This window comes from Lepisma saccharinum, chromosome 25 (genome assembly GCF_977018435.1).
Source record: "Lepisma saccharinum chromosome 25, izLepSacc3.1, whole genome shotgun sequence".
NCBI classification, from domain to species: domain Eukaryota; kingdom Metazoa; phylum Arthropoda; class Insecta; order Zygentoma; family Lepismatidae; genus Lepisma; species Lepisma saccharinum.
Window position 1 is genome coordinate 19,846,387 of NC_139253.1, and position 16,911 is coordinate 19,863,297.

The window sequence follows — 16,911 nt, forward strand, 5'->3', positions numbered from 1 at the left end:
ACCAACACATCTACCTACGCAAAAAATTAATAAATCTATTGTATAACTCGAGGCATGTGCAAATTACCATTGTTTCCACTTTTTCCGCGTTCATTTCACAATGAAAACAGTTCAAATTACATTTCATTTCAATTTGCGAGTCCCTGTTCCGTTAATGCCTCACTTTCCTACAAAGTGAATGTTGATATAAAGAAACAATTGGGTATCTGTAAAAAAAACAATGTCTGCAGCGGCAGCGCATAAACATTAAAGGAAAACAACCGAAACACGTCATTGTTTGAATTTTGCAATTGTTACATAACAGTGAAACTTATACTCTTTTAAATTCTGAAATAGAAGCGGTCTGTACATACAAACATACAAATGAATTGTCTTGAATGTGTCATTAATTGTTGGATATCGGAACACGTCTTTGTTATCAGAACAGTGTTCGGCTGTGGCTTACTTCAACTAGATACGTTTACAATTCTCCCATTGCATTCGGGAGAATTTTCACATGACTCACATTCGCTGTTCCTAGACATATGATATAATGACGTGAGCCTATTTCCTTTTGCAAATATTAGACAAATGCTAAAGTTCTCCTGAATACTCGAGAAAAATTCTAGATGGAACAACGTTTTGGAATTTTGAATATCTGCGTTGTTTACCCCCAAAAATACAGATTTAGAAGAAAAAAACTTGTTGCTCAGACATAGCTAGATGGCACGTATATAATAATGAAAGGGCAAAAGTGGTTTATCCGTATTACAACTTATTTTCGTTCTCCCAGTATATAGCTATATTGGGCTAGTTTACGTCACTTTTCTGCCTCTCTAAGCTAATCACGACGATTAGGATTCGAACGAGAAACCGTGAATACATTGGAAACTAACACATTTTATGGGTTCGGACCGGGGCTCAAACCTGTGTCCTTCTGAATATACTTTTTTATTGCAAGGTTAAGTCATGCGAAGCCAGGCGTGTAGAGGGGTCAGTGAGGGTTCGGCCCATCTAGGCCATAGCTAAGCCCAACCATGGCGTTTATCATTTTTTCAGTTCTTCTTTGTTAAATCTTATTTTATAGACTGTATACTTTTCTTCTTCGAATACACAATGAGATGATAGACCCCGAACAAGGTTTTGTTAATGAAAACATATTTCTCGATATTTCCAATATTCAATTCCTATATCTTACAAAACTCTACTTTTATTTTTGTTTTACAAAGCAGTTAGGCTTTAATTCGCCTCGATGGCCGACTGCTGGACTCATAATCTCTCCACAGTCGGTTCCTGTCATGGACATGGATGTTCCTTGTGAGCAACTCATCATCTATCCTCATCGCGGCGATTGGACGAAGTGGCAGCAAAGCGACGTAAAAATAAGTACGAACTCCACGTCTGGAGGGCATCGAGCCCCATCGCCGCTGTTTTCTGACCCGCCACTTTCAAGTATAGTTCCCCAATTGCCCTCAAGATGCTGGCTCAACACCGACATTTTGGAGCTCCCAGCGAGAATCGAGCCCGAAACTCCTGGCATCAGGGGCGAGAGCGCTACCCATTAGACTAAGCAATAACTCAGATAAGAATAATGCAAACCTTAAAATAGATAAAATCGGAAATGAATAATATTAATTTAGGAAACAATTACTTCTCAAGCAGACACATTTAAATGGTGGGTGGACGGAATTCTGAGCTTGTGGGCGAAGCATTATTACTTACATTCATGTTTTGAAAACTAAGTGACGTTTCTCGGTATTTATATTTTGCTTATTTTTAGTGGTTTTTTGGTCTCTCTAGGCCATTCCCGACAAATGCAAAGGAATATCAGGGTGTCTACCATAAGAACAAATCCAAAATTCTTGACTTTTACATAACCTCTTTTTTTTTAGTTTTTCTTAACCTTTCTTTATTCGACCCCTACTTAGGTAAAGTTGTAAATTAGCAATTAACAACAAATATTTATTTAATGAAAAACCTCTAGCAAAAGGCCAGTTAAGATTAAAACCAGGGCTGTAGTTAACAAAAGAATTAGAATTGCTTTATCTATTAGACTGCATTTGACAGACTAGGGAGGCTCTGCCCTCACAGCTAGTATAATTTTATGTAGGGCTCGTGTTGTCTTCCCTGTATATTTGTGATGGCCCCTTCATTCATCTTATCTTACCACCATTCATCATCTTCGCGATTAGCCAAAGGGGCAGAAAAGTGAAGTAAAATAAACTAAATCAAGCAGTCATTGTGGTAGGAAACATTCTTGACCACAAGTATAATTTCTTTACTTTTTATTGACTTCTTGACCTATTTGTTGATTTCTTTACTTTTGATAAGACACTCTGATATGCTTGTCTGGGCGGGACACGAACCCATAACCATAGGTGTCGAGATTATGAATCACTCAACGCTCTAGACCACAAACGGTAGCAGTGGTGTTTCAAAGTACGATGTGTCACTCAACGCTCTAGACCACAAACGGTAGCAGTGGTGTTTCAAAGTACGATGTGAGCATAACAGAACGTTATGATAGCTACAACAACTAAGTTATCTAAGAAACGGAGGCAACGCATTCGATAAAGAAATACGTAAATATTGCTACTTACCTTTTTGCAGCGTATCAGGGCAATGATCGTTATCAAGTTACCAGGTATCCCAACGAGTATAAAGATGACACAACACGCCACGGCAAAATCCAGCAACTCTGTAGGATAGTCCTGGAACAAGTTTCCGTAGAAGTCGTCCAGGGTATTGTTCGGTGTCGAGTTCACCGGAAGATCAATTATCACCTCCTCCTCACTGTCCACATACCACTTCGGCGTCTCGTCATATATTGCACCAAAGTCTTCGACGCTCGCCATTGTTCAGGGTAGGTCAGAGCAGGGGTAATTGTGAATTTACACGTCACAACTCTCGAGAAACATACTGGTTAGTTCAATTTATCACTGGAACTGCAAACCACGTGCACTAGTTCAGTGAACTAAACGATTGTTTACGTTTCTTTTTATCCACGGGGGGGTGGGGGGAGGATTTCAATCGTCTATTTATAACACGTGTTACCGGAAAATCTCGACGTGTTTATAACTGCGGAGAAAGATTCAAGCAAAAGCTTGTCCACATGCTATTTCTGATTTACAGACGTGAGCTCATTCAGGAAAAATAGTCCCGAAATGAAGTGGTCTGTGCTTGGTTACTTTAAATCCAATCGTAGACATCAACAATATTGTGGCAAGGTACAATGGGGAACTACGAGCACCGAAAAGGGTCGCAGAGCTGCTCGAAAACGCAACAATGTGAACACTCTTGATTGTTGTCGTCCCACGCGAGAGTGAACATGCACGCACGTTTGCGATAACCGCTCCACGCGACACACGATGCTCTTTTCTTCACGGCGACACTTTGTAAACTGGCGCTGGTTGAAGCCGCCCGTTTGTATGAGTAGCACGGGCGAGTGTAAGACCTGCGCGAATCAGACGCGACGCCAGCGCCACGGTGCGGAGAGAAAGCGCGTGGCAGCGAGCGAAATGGTACATGCAACTCGTGCTTACGATACGAGGTGCTGCGAGTTTTTGTCCTTCAAAATGAAGCAATTGCGGCTCATCTAGTTGTCTATGGGTGGTTCAATGACTCAAGAATTTGACTTGCTTTATTTTACTTCGCCTTTTGTGCCACTTTTGCCTAATTTGCGAAGATGGGGATGAGTAATGATATGATGAATGGACACTCACAAACATCCATGCCCAGGTCAGGATTCGAACCCGGGGCCCCTGGCGTCGTAGCACGATGTGCCAACCACTCCGCCACGGGAGCCGGCTTCAAGGGCTCAAGAATGAACGAAATATTTTCAGTAGAGCAAGCGTACGCAGGGGGGAGCTGATGGGGCCACAGCCCCTCCAGAAATTTTGAAAAAAATATACATTTTCAAATGATTGCAGTGAAGAAATCGAGGGGGGGACAAAATTGTAAATACAAACTCCCCTTAAATTCACCTTGACTACCATTTTTGTCTTGGTACAACTTTTAAAACGAAGGTTACAAACGGTAATTGCAAACTATTTTATAATTTATCCCGCCTCTACCTAGAAAGCAGCTATGGGATATCCAATTTTATAATTCCAGCCCTCTCCGAAAAAATCCAGGGTAGTGGTTAGGTTGTGCCTTGATGCTGCTCGGATCTTATTTTCTTTGCCATTCTCTCTTCCATCCTTTCCTATCTGTTCCGTTTGCTGTTTTTCTTTCTCTCTTTCACTCCTTTTCATTCCATATCTTTTCTCTCCTCTTCTTTCTGTTCTTCTCTCTCTCTCTCTTTATTTCTTTTTTATTCGTTCTATTCTTTCCCTTTCTGCTTTTGTCCTCTCTTTCTATCTCTCACTCTCCATTCCACACATTTCTGTTCCTATTTCAGGGCCTCAGTGATAGCGTTGTGGCAAACTGCACTTGTTTTGTACACTGCCATGGACGTCCGCAGGATTTTTTCCAGGGAGGGGCAAGGAAGGTATATTTTTCCAGGGGGGGGGGCCAACATGGCATATTTTCCCCAATAATAGTGTTCATCCCTCAAAAAACATTGCTTAAATATGAATTTATCATGTTCGTGCAATAATTAACACACATTATTGTGGCTGAAATTAAATTATATGTGTGTAATATGTAATTTTTGGTTGACTTTCGTCTTCCAGGGGGGGGCCACGGCCCCCCCTTGCCCCCCCTTCCGGACGCCCATGTACACTGCACAACATAATTAATAGCAAAAGCCCAAACTACTTCTTTTCGAAACTAAACTTCAGAAGCAAAATTCATTCGCATTCAACCAGAAACGCTGCCAGTTTCAGCTTACCTCGTTGCAGAACTTCAGCTTATCAGTCCTCTTTCAGTTGCGCAGCACCCAAAGCCTGGAATGCACTACCAAATCTAACCAAAAATCAAAATTTCAGACGTTTTCGCGATATGCTCCGTGAATCACTGATAAACGATCAGAAGCAGGGTAAATCAACTTATGAATAATGATAAATACTGTGAGTTGCCAGAATTTTTTTTTCTTACTATCAACTTTCTCGACTTCAGTTACTTTATTATCTAATTCACTGCTAATATTGTTCCAATGTATATGATTTTATTCCTTTGTAATCTGAATTTCATTTTAATTTTTATTTTTTTATCTGTTCTATTGTATGAGATTTTATTCCATTTGTATTTTATTGTACTTTCTTGTTCATTTTCTTTGTAATCTTGAATTTTATTTTATTTTAATTTTAATCTGTACTTTTTGGGGGTTAGGTGGTAGACCAGCAACAGCTGAACCTCGCCCAGCAAAAAAGTTAATTCAATTCAATTCAACGTGATCGCCTTGTAATCGAGAGGTGTCGGGTTCGACGCCAGGCGGAGGCACATAGTGGTTCGGATCCCACTATGCAAGTACTTCCAGTCCCTGATAAATATGGGGGATGGAAACCTAAAAAAAACTCGCGATACAAGCTCAGAACAATGACCCAAAGGAACGCCAATGGGTAACAATGATAAAGATGGAACTATACACCATGGGGCTAGGGTGGATTTGGGAAGTAGTCGAGGGTAGTGTTGCCCCCGAGACGAGACTTTGGCCTGTCTCGTCTCGTGGAGTCTCGTGGAAATGTTGTCTCGTCTCGAAAATATTCGTTCGTCTTATGACACATGGTCAATCTCGTCTCGTCTCGAATTTTTAAAAGGCTGTCCCGTCTCGTCCCGTGGGCAACACTAGTCGAGGGGAGGGCGGGCATGCAGGAAATGGGGATCATTTTGACAGAATGTGCGGGAAAAGTATATTTAACTACGGCACAAATCGTGGATTGGGATAGGCAATGGGGAAGGCGTAAATACGTAGACATGTGTGGAGCGAGTGCCAGGACGGGTTTGGCATGGTTCAGGCTAGGGGATGGGCACAATTTTTATTTGACAGAAGTGCAATACAGAACCATTCCATTCTTGAAACCAACTGCAATATATAATTTATGTTAAATGAACAGCAGAACTTGCTTGTTAAAAACTACTCCAACAACTCTTCCCACAACATTGCATGATTATAAATTGAAAAATAAAACTTTCCTTCAATGCAAATATGATGAATTTCGTATTTTTTTTGTTTCAATATCAGTGCACACACACTCTCACACACGCATACGTACACTAAGCCAAGTCCTCAACACTAACAGAATCTTGAAGTCTTCAATCGAAAAATTTACATGCCTCCTTTTCACTTTTTCGCAATGAATCTCAAAGGGAAAAAATTCCTTATCTCGAGGCATTCCTTTATCTTACTTCGAGTGCAGAATGTTCAATTTCCCTTTCCGTATCCATCTTTGTGCGGAGAATCGTATAACGCCGCCTACCTTCAAAGATGAGGAATCCGCAGGCACGGAAGTTTAGCAGGAAATAGTAGGAAATAAAATAAAAGTCAGCATTAACTCTGAGAATGGTTGAGTGCAGGATAGAACATGCACAACGTTCGGAAATTTGAATCTCGCTTAAATACCGTAGATCGCGTGAAAAGATCTCGGGATCAGATAGTATAGTACGATTGTGTTAGAATGCGGAGTCATAGTGTGATGATACGCAAAAGAGTTACCGCGAGGAGTGGTGCGCCATCAGAGTTTAATTTCTGGGACCGTGCCTGCACAGAAGAACCGGCGGAGACGACTTCACGTCTAGAATCAGAGATAACGAACATCATTTTCTCTTACATCATGACCCTGCCAGTCCAGTCAAAGGAAGTGTTTTAATGTTAAATGTTGTACGAGCTACCCTCATTTCTCAGGGGTGTTACCCCATTAATATAAGAGTACCTCTCACATAAGCGAGTGCTTTAGGTTGGCATAGCCTAGATCACGATCCCTAACAACCCTGCAGGGTTGAAAATTTGTGCCTCCCCGATGGCGCAGTGGGAGCGTCGTCGCCTTGTAATCAAGGGGTCCCGGGTTCGATTCCCGGTGGAGGCACAAGTGGTTCGGATTCCACTTTAAACTGTAGGTCCAGTCCCGATTATCCTCACTGTGCATAAAGTGGACTTCAAACACCAAATCAATCATAAAATGAAAATTTCTCGTGAGACAGGTGGAGAGGAGTGTCGGCTAATTCACACGTGGCAATGACAAATTTTTAATTGTTGCCTTAAGATTGGACAAAAACATGCAAATAAAAATGTCGATACGAACACACACAATGCACGGTTTCTCATTCGTTCAAAACCGCGAATAATAAAAGTAAAATATTGGTCAAAGTTTTTAAGCCCACTTTATGCTCAGATAGGCTAATCGGGACTGAGACCTACGGTTTAAGGTGCGGTCTGACCCACTGTGCAATGTGCCTCCACAGGGAATCGAACGCGGGACCCCTAGACAACGTTACTGCTACGCCAGCGGAGAGGTTCTAAAATATTGTATTATAACAACATACAAATTATAACTGACTTACTGAATCGTACATATCCACATTCGTCCCCCAACCCCACAAGTAACGCTGCCAGAAAATGTGTGCTATCACATGTAGCATTAGTGTATTTTTAGTAAAAACAAAACCTTAAATTATAGTCTTAGAGAAATAATCATGAAAAGTTGAAAAATTACCGTTTTCCGTGATCCAGTCCGTCCGTCCCTCTGGCTGTCAGTCCAACAGTCCATGCATGTCACTACCGATGCCTCAGAAACTGCAAGAGATAAAAATAAAATTTGGTGGACTGGCAGACCTACCAAATAATAACTCAATGGAACAAAAACCAACTCAATCCGTCTGGCCGTGAGAGGCGACAATTGCTAAAACGTTCTTTCAATATCTCGGAAACTATACTCTGTCCCACAAATCTGAGGAGCAAGCTGACGAAAACAAGTCCTCTGCGCAAGTAATGACTCGAGAGGGCTCGACCAATCAACGCCTAAGAGGAAAGGGATTACATGGAAGTAGCAACGCCGCTGTAGCTACCAGCCGATTGCAGAAGCGCGCACCGCTTTGCTCCTCCCATTCGCGTTTTGCACGTGGTGTTGCTCCACAGAATCCTGGGACGTAGTATAGCAAATGTCAAGATTTGACATTTTCTACAAATGAAATTCTAGTCAATGCTAGTTTAATGTGATATTAATTATTTTCATTTGGTATGCTCGTCTGTCTGGGAGGATCAAATAATTTAAGTGAACAATTGATACATTTTAATGCTTTGATATCTCAGAAACCATTCTAACTAGAAATACGAAATTTGATGAGTTGAAAAAACTGTGAATTTTATACATGACGCGATGTTCATCTTTTTGATCTATTTGTCTGTTCTGGTTAGTAATCGAAAATAATCTAAATATAATGATCTATCAAAACAACTAAAGATTGAAACTTAAAAATAAGTGGTCAGAAACATATACTAACCTAACGTGATATAAAGGATCTAGATCCTAATTTTCTGTCTATGGCAGTCAAACAAACAAAGTCAACAATCAATAAATTTATTTATTTGTCTCCAACAGAGAAAATATCTCCATACATTTGACCTTCGATAACTTAGAACCAAATTTAGTTTGACGTATCGAAACATATATAAAGTACCAACTCATTTCTGGAGTTTTATTTCGATTTGGTTGTTTGATTTGTACGTCCATGTCAACAATCGACCCATTCGATATTTGTTGATTGCTCGGAAATTGCTGGCGATACAAAGATAAAATTTCATAAACTGAAAGAATTACAGGTTGTAGTATAGTAGGGTATTTGTTACCTCAATCAATTTGTCCGTCTCTATTTCATTACGAAGACTTATCCGTAACCAATAAAACTAGAAATAGACATATTTTTTTGGTGTAAAATGGCGATAACATAATTTAAATAAAACATTAGTTATATCGATTTGGTTATTTAGGATGTTATAAATTCTACATAGAAAAAATGTTGTATCAACGAATCCGGATTCAAATGCTGATTAATTGTGATATAAATTATTATTATTGGTAATTCGTTTGACACCCACTAAACCACTAGTACCCATGGAGCATGTCGTTGTAGTTTGTTTCTTCAGACAGGCGACAAGGACTCTTAAATTAGTTTCATTATTTACAGTATTTAAAATATCAGAAATAAACGTGATCTCTTAATCACAAAAATTTCTGTAAAAAAAGAAAGGAATCGCTGCTATTACGTATTTTCATCGTATATACATCATGCCCCCTATAATTATTTGAATATTCTTTCGAATAATCGTTGTGAAATAAAATAAATATGAAATGAGAGTGTAAGCAATCGTGCACAAATATCTTTTAAGTGCACTGGTCAAAGAGACATATTTAATATGATATAGTTTGAAGAAAAATACACAACACCTACCGAAAATGAACTTAGATATCAATGATTTTTATTATAATAGCTTCTGCCATCTTTTATTGACTTTAGAAAGCTTTTTTGGTGGGGAAAACTTAATGACTGAAGCAAATTTGCAAGGATAAGAGAATGACAACTATCAGATTTATTTTGCTTAGGAAGAGGACGAATGGAAGAAAGGATTGTGTTGTTGGACAATAAGCATGCGCTTGCGTATTGTCATGTTGGAGAAGCACACGGCGTCCCCACTCCCGTGCTGAATGCGTCGGTGAAGTTGCCGCAGTGAATTGCAGTACCGGTCACTATTTTTTAACAAGAATAACCCTATATGCTAATGAAACTATTGCGCACAAACCAGACAAGATCCAGTTCTTGTCCGGTGATAAAATTACTGAAATAACTATTGTGGAATTATCTGTTGGTGGTCTTGCTACTGTGAATACAAAATTGAATCAACTTGATCAAAACAGCCTAGAGACCACAATTTGTAAGTAAACGAAAGAAAATCAATAAACAGATTAGAGACTGTCTCTATATTTTTACTTCGCACTCTTTTTCGGTAACCCTTCGAAAGAACTTTTCCACATGTCGTACATGAACGTACAGTAATACTTTCTTTTCTCGTGACACCGAACTGACCATGACAACACGAACACCTAAACGCACTCACTTTAACATACTACGAACTACAATGTAATTCCATGTAATGAAGTAAAATTGGATGAATAGAAAATAAGTCTCGAGACTCGGACGCAACAATGCATTTGTTTTACTTTTCTGTAGCTATAGTGTAGACGCTTTGGCGCAATAATGTGTTTAAACTTTCAATTACTCGCTCTTTCCATTTACAAAGTGACTCATTTCTCACGAGACTTACCATTAATATTTTGAAATTTAATTGCTTGGTTTGCAATGAGAAATGTCTTCGCTCGGTAAGTGCATACCACAAGAAAATAAAAAAAGAATATAAAAATATAATAATATTAAATCTCTTCATTCTGGGAGATAGTAAATGTTGTCTGGGAGACAGGAAGAGCGGGTTCGATTCCGCGAGGGTTGACAAGAATACTCACGGGAGGGGAGGACCCAACCAGATGAAGCCTTCGGTTTTCGTCAAGGTACATAGAATTCGTTTTGCAGAAAACGTCACAGGTTTATAGATTGATGATAATAATAGGAATGACCTCATGGGAGAATTTTATATCTGGAGTTTGGAAGTCATGAGAAATTTCAACGGCCAAAATAGCCAAGACCTGCTCTAGGACCGTAATGCTTGATCGTCATAGTTTGTGTTGGGTTCGGTCCAAGTTCTACCGTTTAGGAAAGAATAAGTGGAAAGCGTACTTGGTAAAAGGTGAGTAGGCAATGATGAAGGGACATGAAAAGGTAGGAATCGTGTGGATGGATCTGGGTAGGTGTTGTTTATAAGCTCTGGGTGGGATGGCAGGAAAAAATGGTTTCTGGGAACCTTGAATGGTTTTAGAAACATGTAGGTGGTGAAGGCGTTGACTGAACTGGTCCAAACTGCCAGAGATCGTGTCTGAGAAATGTTGCAAAATTGGTTTCCGATTTTTTGAGGCCTTGTCTAATACACACCTACTAGAGCTGCGCGTAAGTATTCTCTTTTCTATTGATTAGTCGGAAATTTGAAGTGTAGTGGATTTTACCTTCTTTTAGGTTAATAGTGACGATAATTACAAAGGGGCCCTAATGGATATATTGAAGACGATGTGGAGTGATGTTTAGTGACAGTGACGGCTCCAGAAAGAAATTAGTCTAGAGACGGGGAGCAGGAATGGGATGAGTCACACTTAATATAGCTTAGAACTAAATAGCACTAAAAATGTATATTTTGGTTAAAAAGAGTTCTCCTGTTTGTTGGAGGGCGGTAGGGCCTCGATTGTGGGAGCGTCTGCCTACATCGATATATTCGAATAAAAATGTTTAGAACTGTTGATCTTTTATGGAAATGTATTTGAGATAGACGGCTTTCCATCTTCTGACTGCTGACCGTTTGAAAACTTGTTTCAGTTCACTTTATGCTCGGATTGGCTAATCGGGACTTGCTGGTTTTTTTAAATTTCTCTTGTTTTTTTATCTCATCACCCCGTTTAAGAAATGTCTCGTTACGCCGCTGGTATAGGGTAATTTCTTTCATTAAGAATATACGAAATTACAGGATGATGATTAGATGAAACTGATAAAGGTACACTCACAACGAACATCCATGCTCGAGCCACGACTTAAACCCAGAATCTTAGATGGCGAGAGGGTAAACTGACTACTGGACGCGCTCATGGAGGAGGTCAAAGAACTATTATATGGTTTTCATTGATTGATTTGGTTTATTTTAGTTTTGCATTTCTGCCACTTTTGCCAAAGATGAGGATGAGTGATGATATGAAATTTATAAAGGAATACTCACAAGAAACACCCATGCCCAAGCCGGGATTTGAACCCGGGATCCCTGGCGTCGTAGCGCTCTGTTCTAACCACTCCGCCACGGAGGTCAACACAAACTATTATATAAGCATGTGTAAGATATGAATATTTTACACATTTTGATTATCTTGAGAGCACAAAAATAAACATTTTCAGCAATTTTAGTATGTAAAATTCCGAGTCCTAATTATTATAGGGTAAAAGAAGGGATGTTCGCCATGCTGGGAATTTCGCCGTACTTGTGGTTTTTGTAATCGTAGATAGAAATTATAGGTTGGAAACACTCACTGATGCTTGTAAAAAATCAAGTAACGTGTGCCTTGTTTCCACTGAAAACTACAGTGTGGTGAGCGAAATAGAAAGCAAACAGTACAGTTTGAAATGCGCAGTTGCGTCTACACAGAAGACAAAAAAGGTGCCGAATTTCAATACTACGTTGGAAATTGTCATTTCGTGGCAGATAAGAATTATTTTTCTTCCTTTTAATTATTGATATCGTAACCTCAAACCTTAAGAATGTCGTGAAAAGATTTGCTTTGGAAAGCGTGCATGTACAAGTAAACATAAGTTGTTTTCTTTCGACTATGCATTTGCTGGTAAATTCGACAGAGTAACAGCAAATGTGTCGAATTTCCCTTCTTACAGGCGGTCGTTCACACACAACTTGCTCACAATGCTTAGAACATTTAGGCCTATGTTTCTTAAACATGTTTGTATTGTATCTTTTTAAGCAGTTTTGTATTGTCATTTGTAGGTCTTTTACACTTTGTTGTCTGACTTATTGGCAACAACTTGGTACTCCATACACTTACATTGACGATAAAATGATAAAGAAGTTATATGGCGAATTTCCCAGCATGTGGCGGGAATTTCGCCTCTTTTTCTCATTTTAGTATTTTTAATATTACGTCATAAGTATAAGTAACACAGTATTTATGTTATATTCCTCATAATCCACAGTGACTACTTTTTGTATCGTATAAATTTTGTACTCCCCCAATTCGTTTAGAAGGAAAAAAATGAAAAGCATTTTAGTGGTGAACTTCCCCTCCTTTACCCTATCTGATCGACGGTTTTTTGACTCGTGTCCAGCACAGTGTCTCTCATTTTTAAAAATCCACAATTTCCTTAAGTGTGATTGTGCTGACACAACTGTTCTGAAAACAATATAATTTGTTGAAGTACTGAATGTTCAATACCAAGGATTACTCAGCTATAATCCTGGAGAAAATAGTCCACAACTTCAGCACCAGAGAGCGCGCCGTCCTTCAGCGCCACCGTGGAATAGAACGGCAAATGCTTGTACTACTAGAAGCAAGAAAATCTGTTTTTCCGATCTTTCAGTGCTCAGCTTAAAAGTGAAGAATTTTCAAGTACATACAATCACTTATCCCGATCCATGACATTAAAAGGTGTTAATGCTCCAGATTTTAGCGCGTTATCCTATTAAAACGGCGTTTTCTAAAAAATACAATCAAATATCCTACGGTAGCGTTGTGTATGTTGGAATACGAATATCTATGTGTGGGAAAAAAATAATAACAATAATAACATTTTTTTAAATTGAATACGTTACGTTACGTTACGTTAATATATTCATAATAATATTTTAATTAATTAATATTTTACTGTTATTGCTACATGAATAAGTACAAATGCAGTGTAAGAATACAGAGATATAACAGCAAGTATTCATTATGTAGCCGCTAGGACGCCTGGGGTCTCGGGTTCGAGTCTGGGCCTGGGCTTGGATGTTTGTGAGTGTCAATTCATGAATTTCATCATATCATCACTCATCCCCATCTTCGTAAATTAGCCAAAAGTGGCACAAAAGCGAAGTAGGCTACGTAAAATAAAGCAAATCAATCAATCAATCATTATTTAGGTTACGGGTAATTAAGATCGTTAAAATGTGTATAAAAACAAGTCTCCTGGCAAGAAAATTGATGTCAGAAGATAAGGAATTAAATATTTATTGAATAACAAAAAAATGATGTTAAATTCAGTTAACGAAAATTAAAGTTTCTGATCAATATTAATGCATATTATTATAATTGAGGACTACAAATGGTAAACGTTGTAAGTGCCAAAAACGTAAGTGTTGGGAAATCGCATCGTTCAGCACATCAGCCCGTAAGAACGTGCACAATAGTGACCTCTTTACACGCCCTTTGAACTACTTAGAGGGCTACCAGCCACATTTCACGTTCACTAGATTATAAAGCATGGCACATTGCACAGTTTAACGTGGAAAACGGTGTTTGAATTATTGTGGCACTTACAGCGTTTACAAAATTTTAGTCTTCAATTAGTAGTGTGCAATAATCTTATTTATTCCTGTCGTTCAAAGCCGTGTGATCCCAATATAATACTTGCCTTCCAGTAAGTTGGGCGAAAATAAATAACCTTGGATTGTACAACAAATGCTAAACAATTACAAGTTTATTATTTAGCTTTAGTACTTAGTAAGTCTTTCGGGGCATCCGGACCAACTGGTACTCCTAAGTACGCCCTTGCTCACAGAAATATAAGTTAAGTGAAGGTGTGTTGCCTTAGGCTTTCTAAGTTACGACTGTAAGAATATTTTTTTTTTTCAGTAACGTAAACAATAATTGCAAACTAAAGTTTCCAAAGTATAATTGCGCAAAATGCATGACAGTACAAACTTTGTAAAATAATTAGCTTTCATATTAGTTGAAAGAATGCACAAGTTCAATGTTTCAAAATGTTACGCTGCTAAATAACACAAACATAATAAAAGTATGCATCTAGTACGTGCGAATGTAATGTTCGCTTTCAACTTTTTCGTCCGCTAGAAACCCCACTGCCTTTCTTTGAGATCTTTCGCCTGAGAAACATACAAAATCAAATATATGAATGTTTTTTTTTTCTTGTGTTGGCAGATTTAAGAATCGCATTCTTTTCTTTATGTAGCTTTTCCTTACTTTTGACATTTGCCTCGCCTCTGCTAGTGAAGGTAATTTGTTTCTCTCTTGTCTGTCCTTCTAATTCTACATTAGTAATTCCAATTGTGCAGCAAATTTTGACAAATTGCTGAAGTTGGAACAGAGCCAGGCGTATCATTAAAGTGAAAAGTTGCTCTTCCTCGACATTCTCGTTTTGTTTATTGATTTCTCTTTGATATACGCGTAATTCTTCGAAGAATACAAGTTCAAAACGTTGTTATGTATATTTTCTCTAAATCTCAAATTTTAAAGTAAGTGTTGCATGCATTATTGAAACATACAGCTCGTAAGTGAAATAAACTTCAAGCTGTTATCTTACAAGAGAAATGCTTTCGGGGGTGAAAAAGGATAAGAAACAAGGAAAAATCATTTATAGTGGACAGTGGCGGATCCAGAAAAATTTCAAAAGAAGGGTCCAAGATAGTAAAACTCTTTCCTGTAGTCGCTTGATAATCAATGGTCAGAAAGTATTTTAAAATTGTGTTATTAAAATTTGTTCGCGGCACATTTTGCCTTTGGGGTGTTCATCCATTTTTGATAAAGTCGTACTACAAGTATATTCATTTATTCACACGTTGCGGTTACTCAATTTAACAGCATTAACAGCATTACTAGGGCCTCCCGATGGCGCAGTGGTAGCGTCGTTGCTTTGTAATCAAGGGGTGCCGGGTTCGATACCCGGTGGAGGCACATAGTAGTTAGGATCCCACTTTAAACTGTAGGTCCAGTCCCGATAAGCCATACTGTGCATAGAAATCAATCAATCTATCATACAACAGCATTATTTGAGGGAAAATTACAAAAAAATATGCTAAAGAATCCTTTTATGTACAGTCACCGTGTACCCGTATTTCCACACGTGCACACTATTATCAATATATACATATATCATTTTTCTTCTACATTTATTATTATTGTCGAACATTCAGCACGTCTCCAAATCCCCGTCAGTTTCAGAGAAGCCAAGCAAAGGTCATTTGCCTTGCCCACAAAAGGTGACGGCTATATTTATGCATTCTCTCCCAGAAGACCTTTGTCTCCCCAAAGTGAAATATTTCCATTCTTCCCTGCAACCAACCCCCTCCTCCACGTCAGCCAATAGAAACTGGACATGGACAAAAACCCCTAACCCAACGGTGAATTTTGGCGGGTCAGTGTGCGTCTATAAGCTAGACAGAAGAGTCGGTGTTGAGAATTCAAGTGACAAGTCTGTGTCGAGAAGTCAGGTGACAAGTGTGTGTCGAGAACTTGTGCCGGAGAGTCTGTTGTCGAGAAGTTGTGATAGAAGTGTTGAGGATTTGCCTTGACAAGTCTTTGTCAAGAGGTTGCGCTGAGAGTCCGTGTAAAAATGGTTATACTGAACATCCTGTGTCTAGAAGTCAGTGTCCGTCAATGCTGAGAGCATTGCATTTAACACTTGATTTACGATGAACGGGACAGTTCTCGCTACAAAACAGACATATAACTTTTACATATAAAAGTATGCATGTAAGTGGTCAGGTTACAGAACTTTGGTGAGAAGAAAGTGTGTCCCTACGTCGTCCAAGGGCAGTGCGTTCGACACCTCAGGAAGCAACCGATGGTGTAACGGTGCCAGTGGAAGAAGGGGAACTCGGTCCGAGTTCCATGCCGCAGTGTGATTGACACCACGGACACTTGGGACAACCATGCTCCCTAACGCAGACAATAGATACATCAGTGGACAGTAAGTGGACAGTAAGTGTGACAGGAATTGAAATTAAGGTGTGGACTTGCAATTCTCATATCATGTAGTGATTCTTTACAAAAATACATATTCACGTATCACAGTCCATCAATCAAATAGCTATAATTTCATATGCAACTCCATCCAGCGGACCAGAAGGGAAATAGCTAGCCTGTTCGGCCACAACCGGCAATATAAATGGGACATCTATATCCTGAAATACTGGCTACCCTGCATGTGCGTTGCCTAACTCCACGGCGATGATAGATCTTACTATAATGGAACCACAGGCAAAAGAATTTGCGCAGACCCGCGACTCCTGTGCACATACTCCCGCGTGGAGGGGAGGGGTAGAGTGGAGCATGCTTTCTTATGGCGCGAGTTGAGCCGATGCGATGGAGGGGAAGGTGCGCGAAGGATTTTGCAAGAAGGTTCTCTTCCTTGTGGTTGCGCTGTAGTACTGCTACTGAAATTTGCTCATCGACTCAGTTAGGCAAT

At 39.2% G+C, this 16,911-nt stretch overlaps 1 protein-coding gene across 1 annotated transcript in view; it reads right to left on the reverse strand.

The window, feature by feature from the left end:
• The window catches only part of LOC145978949 (G-protein coupled receptor moody), a 379,306-nt gene extending 375,946 nt beyond the window's left edge, over nucleotides 1-3,360 (reverse strand). Inside the window, exon 1 of the mRNA XM_083111957.1 lies at nucleotides 2,580-3,360. Within this exon, the coding sequence (XP_082968083.1) occupies nucleotides 2,580-2,834 (255 nt within the window). The 5' untranslated portion in view covers nucleotides 2,835-3,360. The remainder of the gene's footprint in view (nucleotides 1-2,579) is intronic.
• Nucleotides 3,361-16,911: the final 13,551 nt, after the last annotated feature.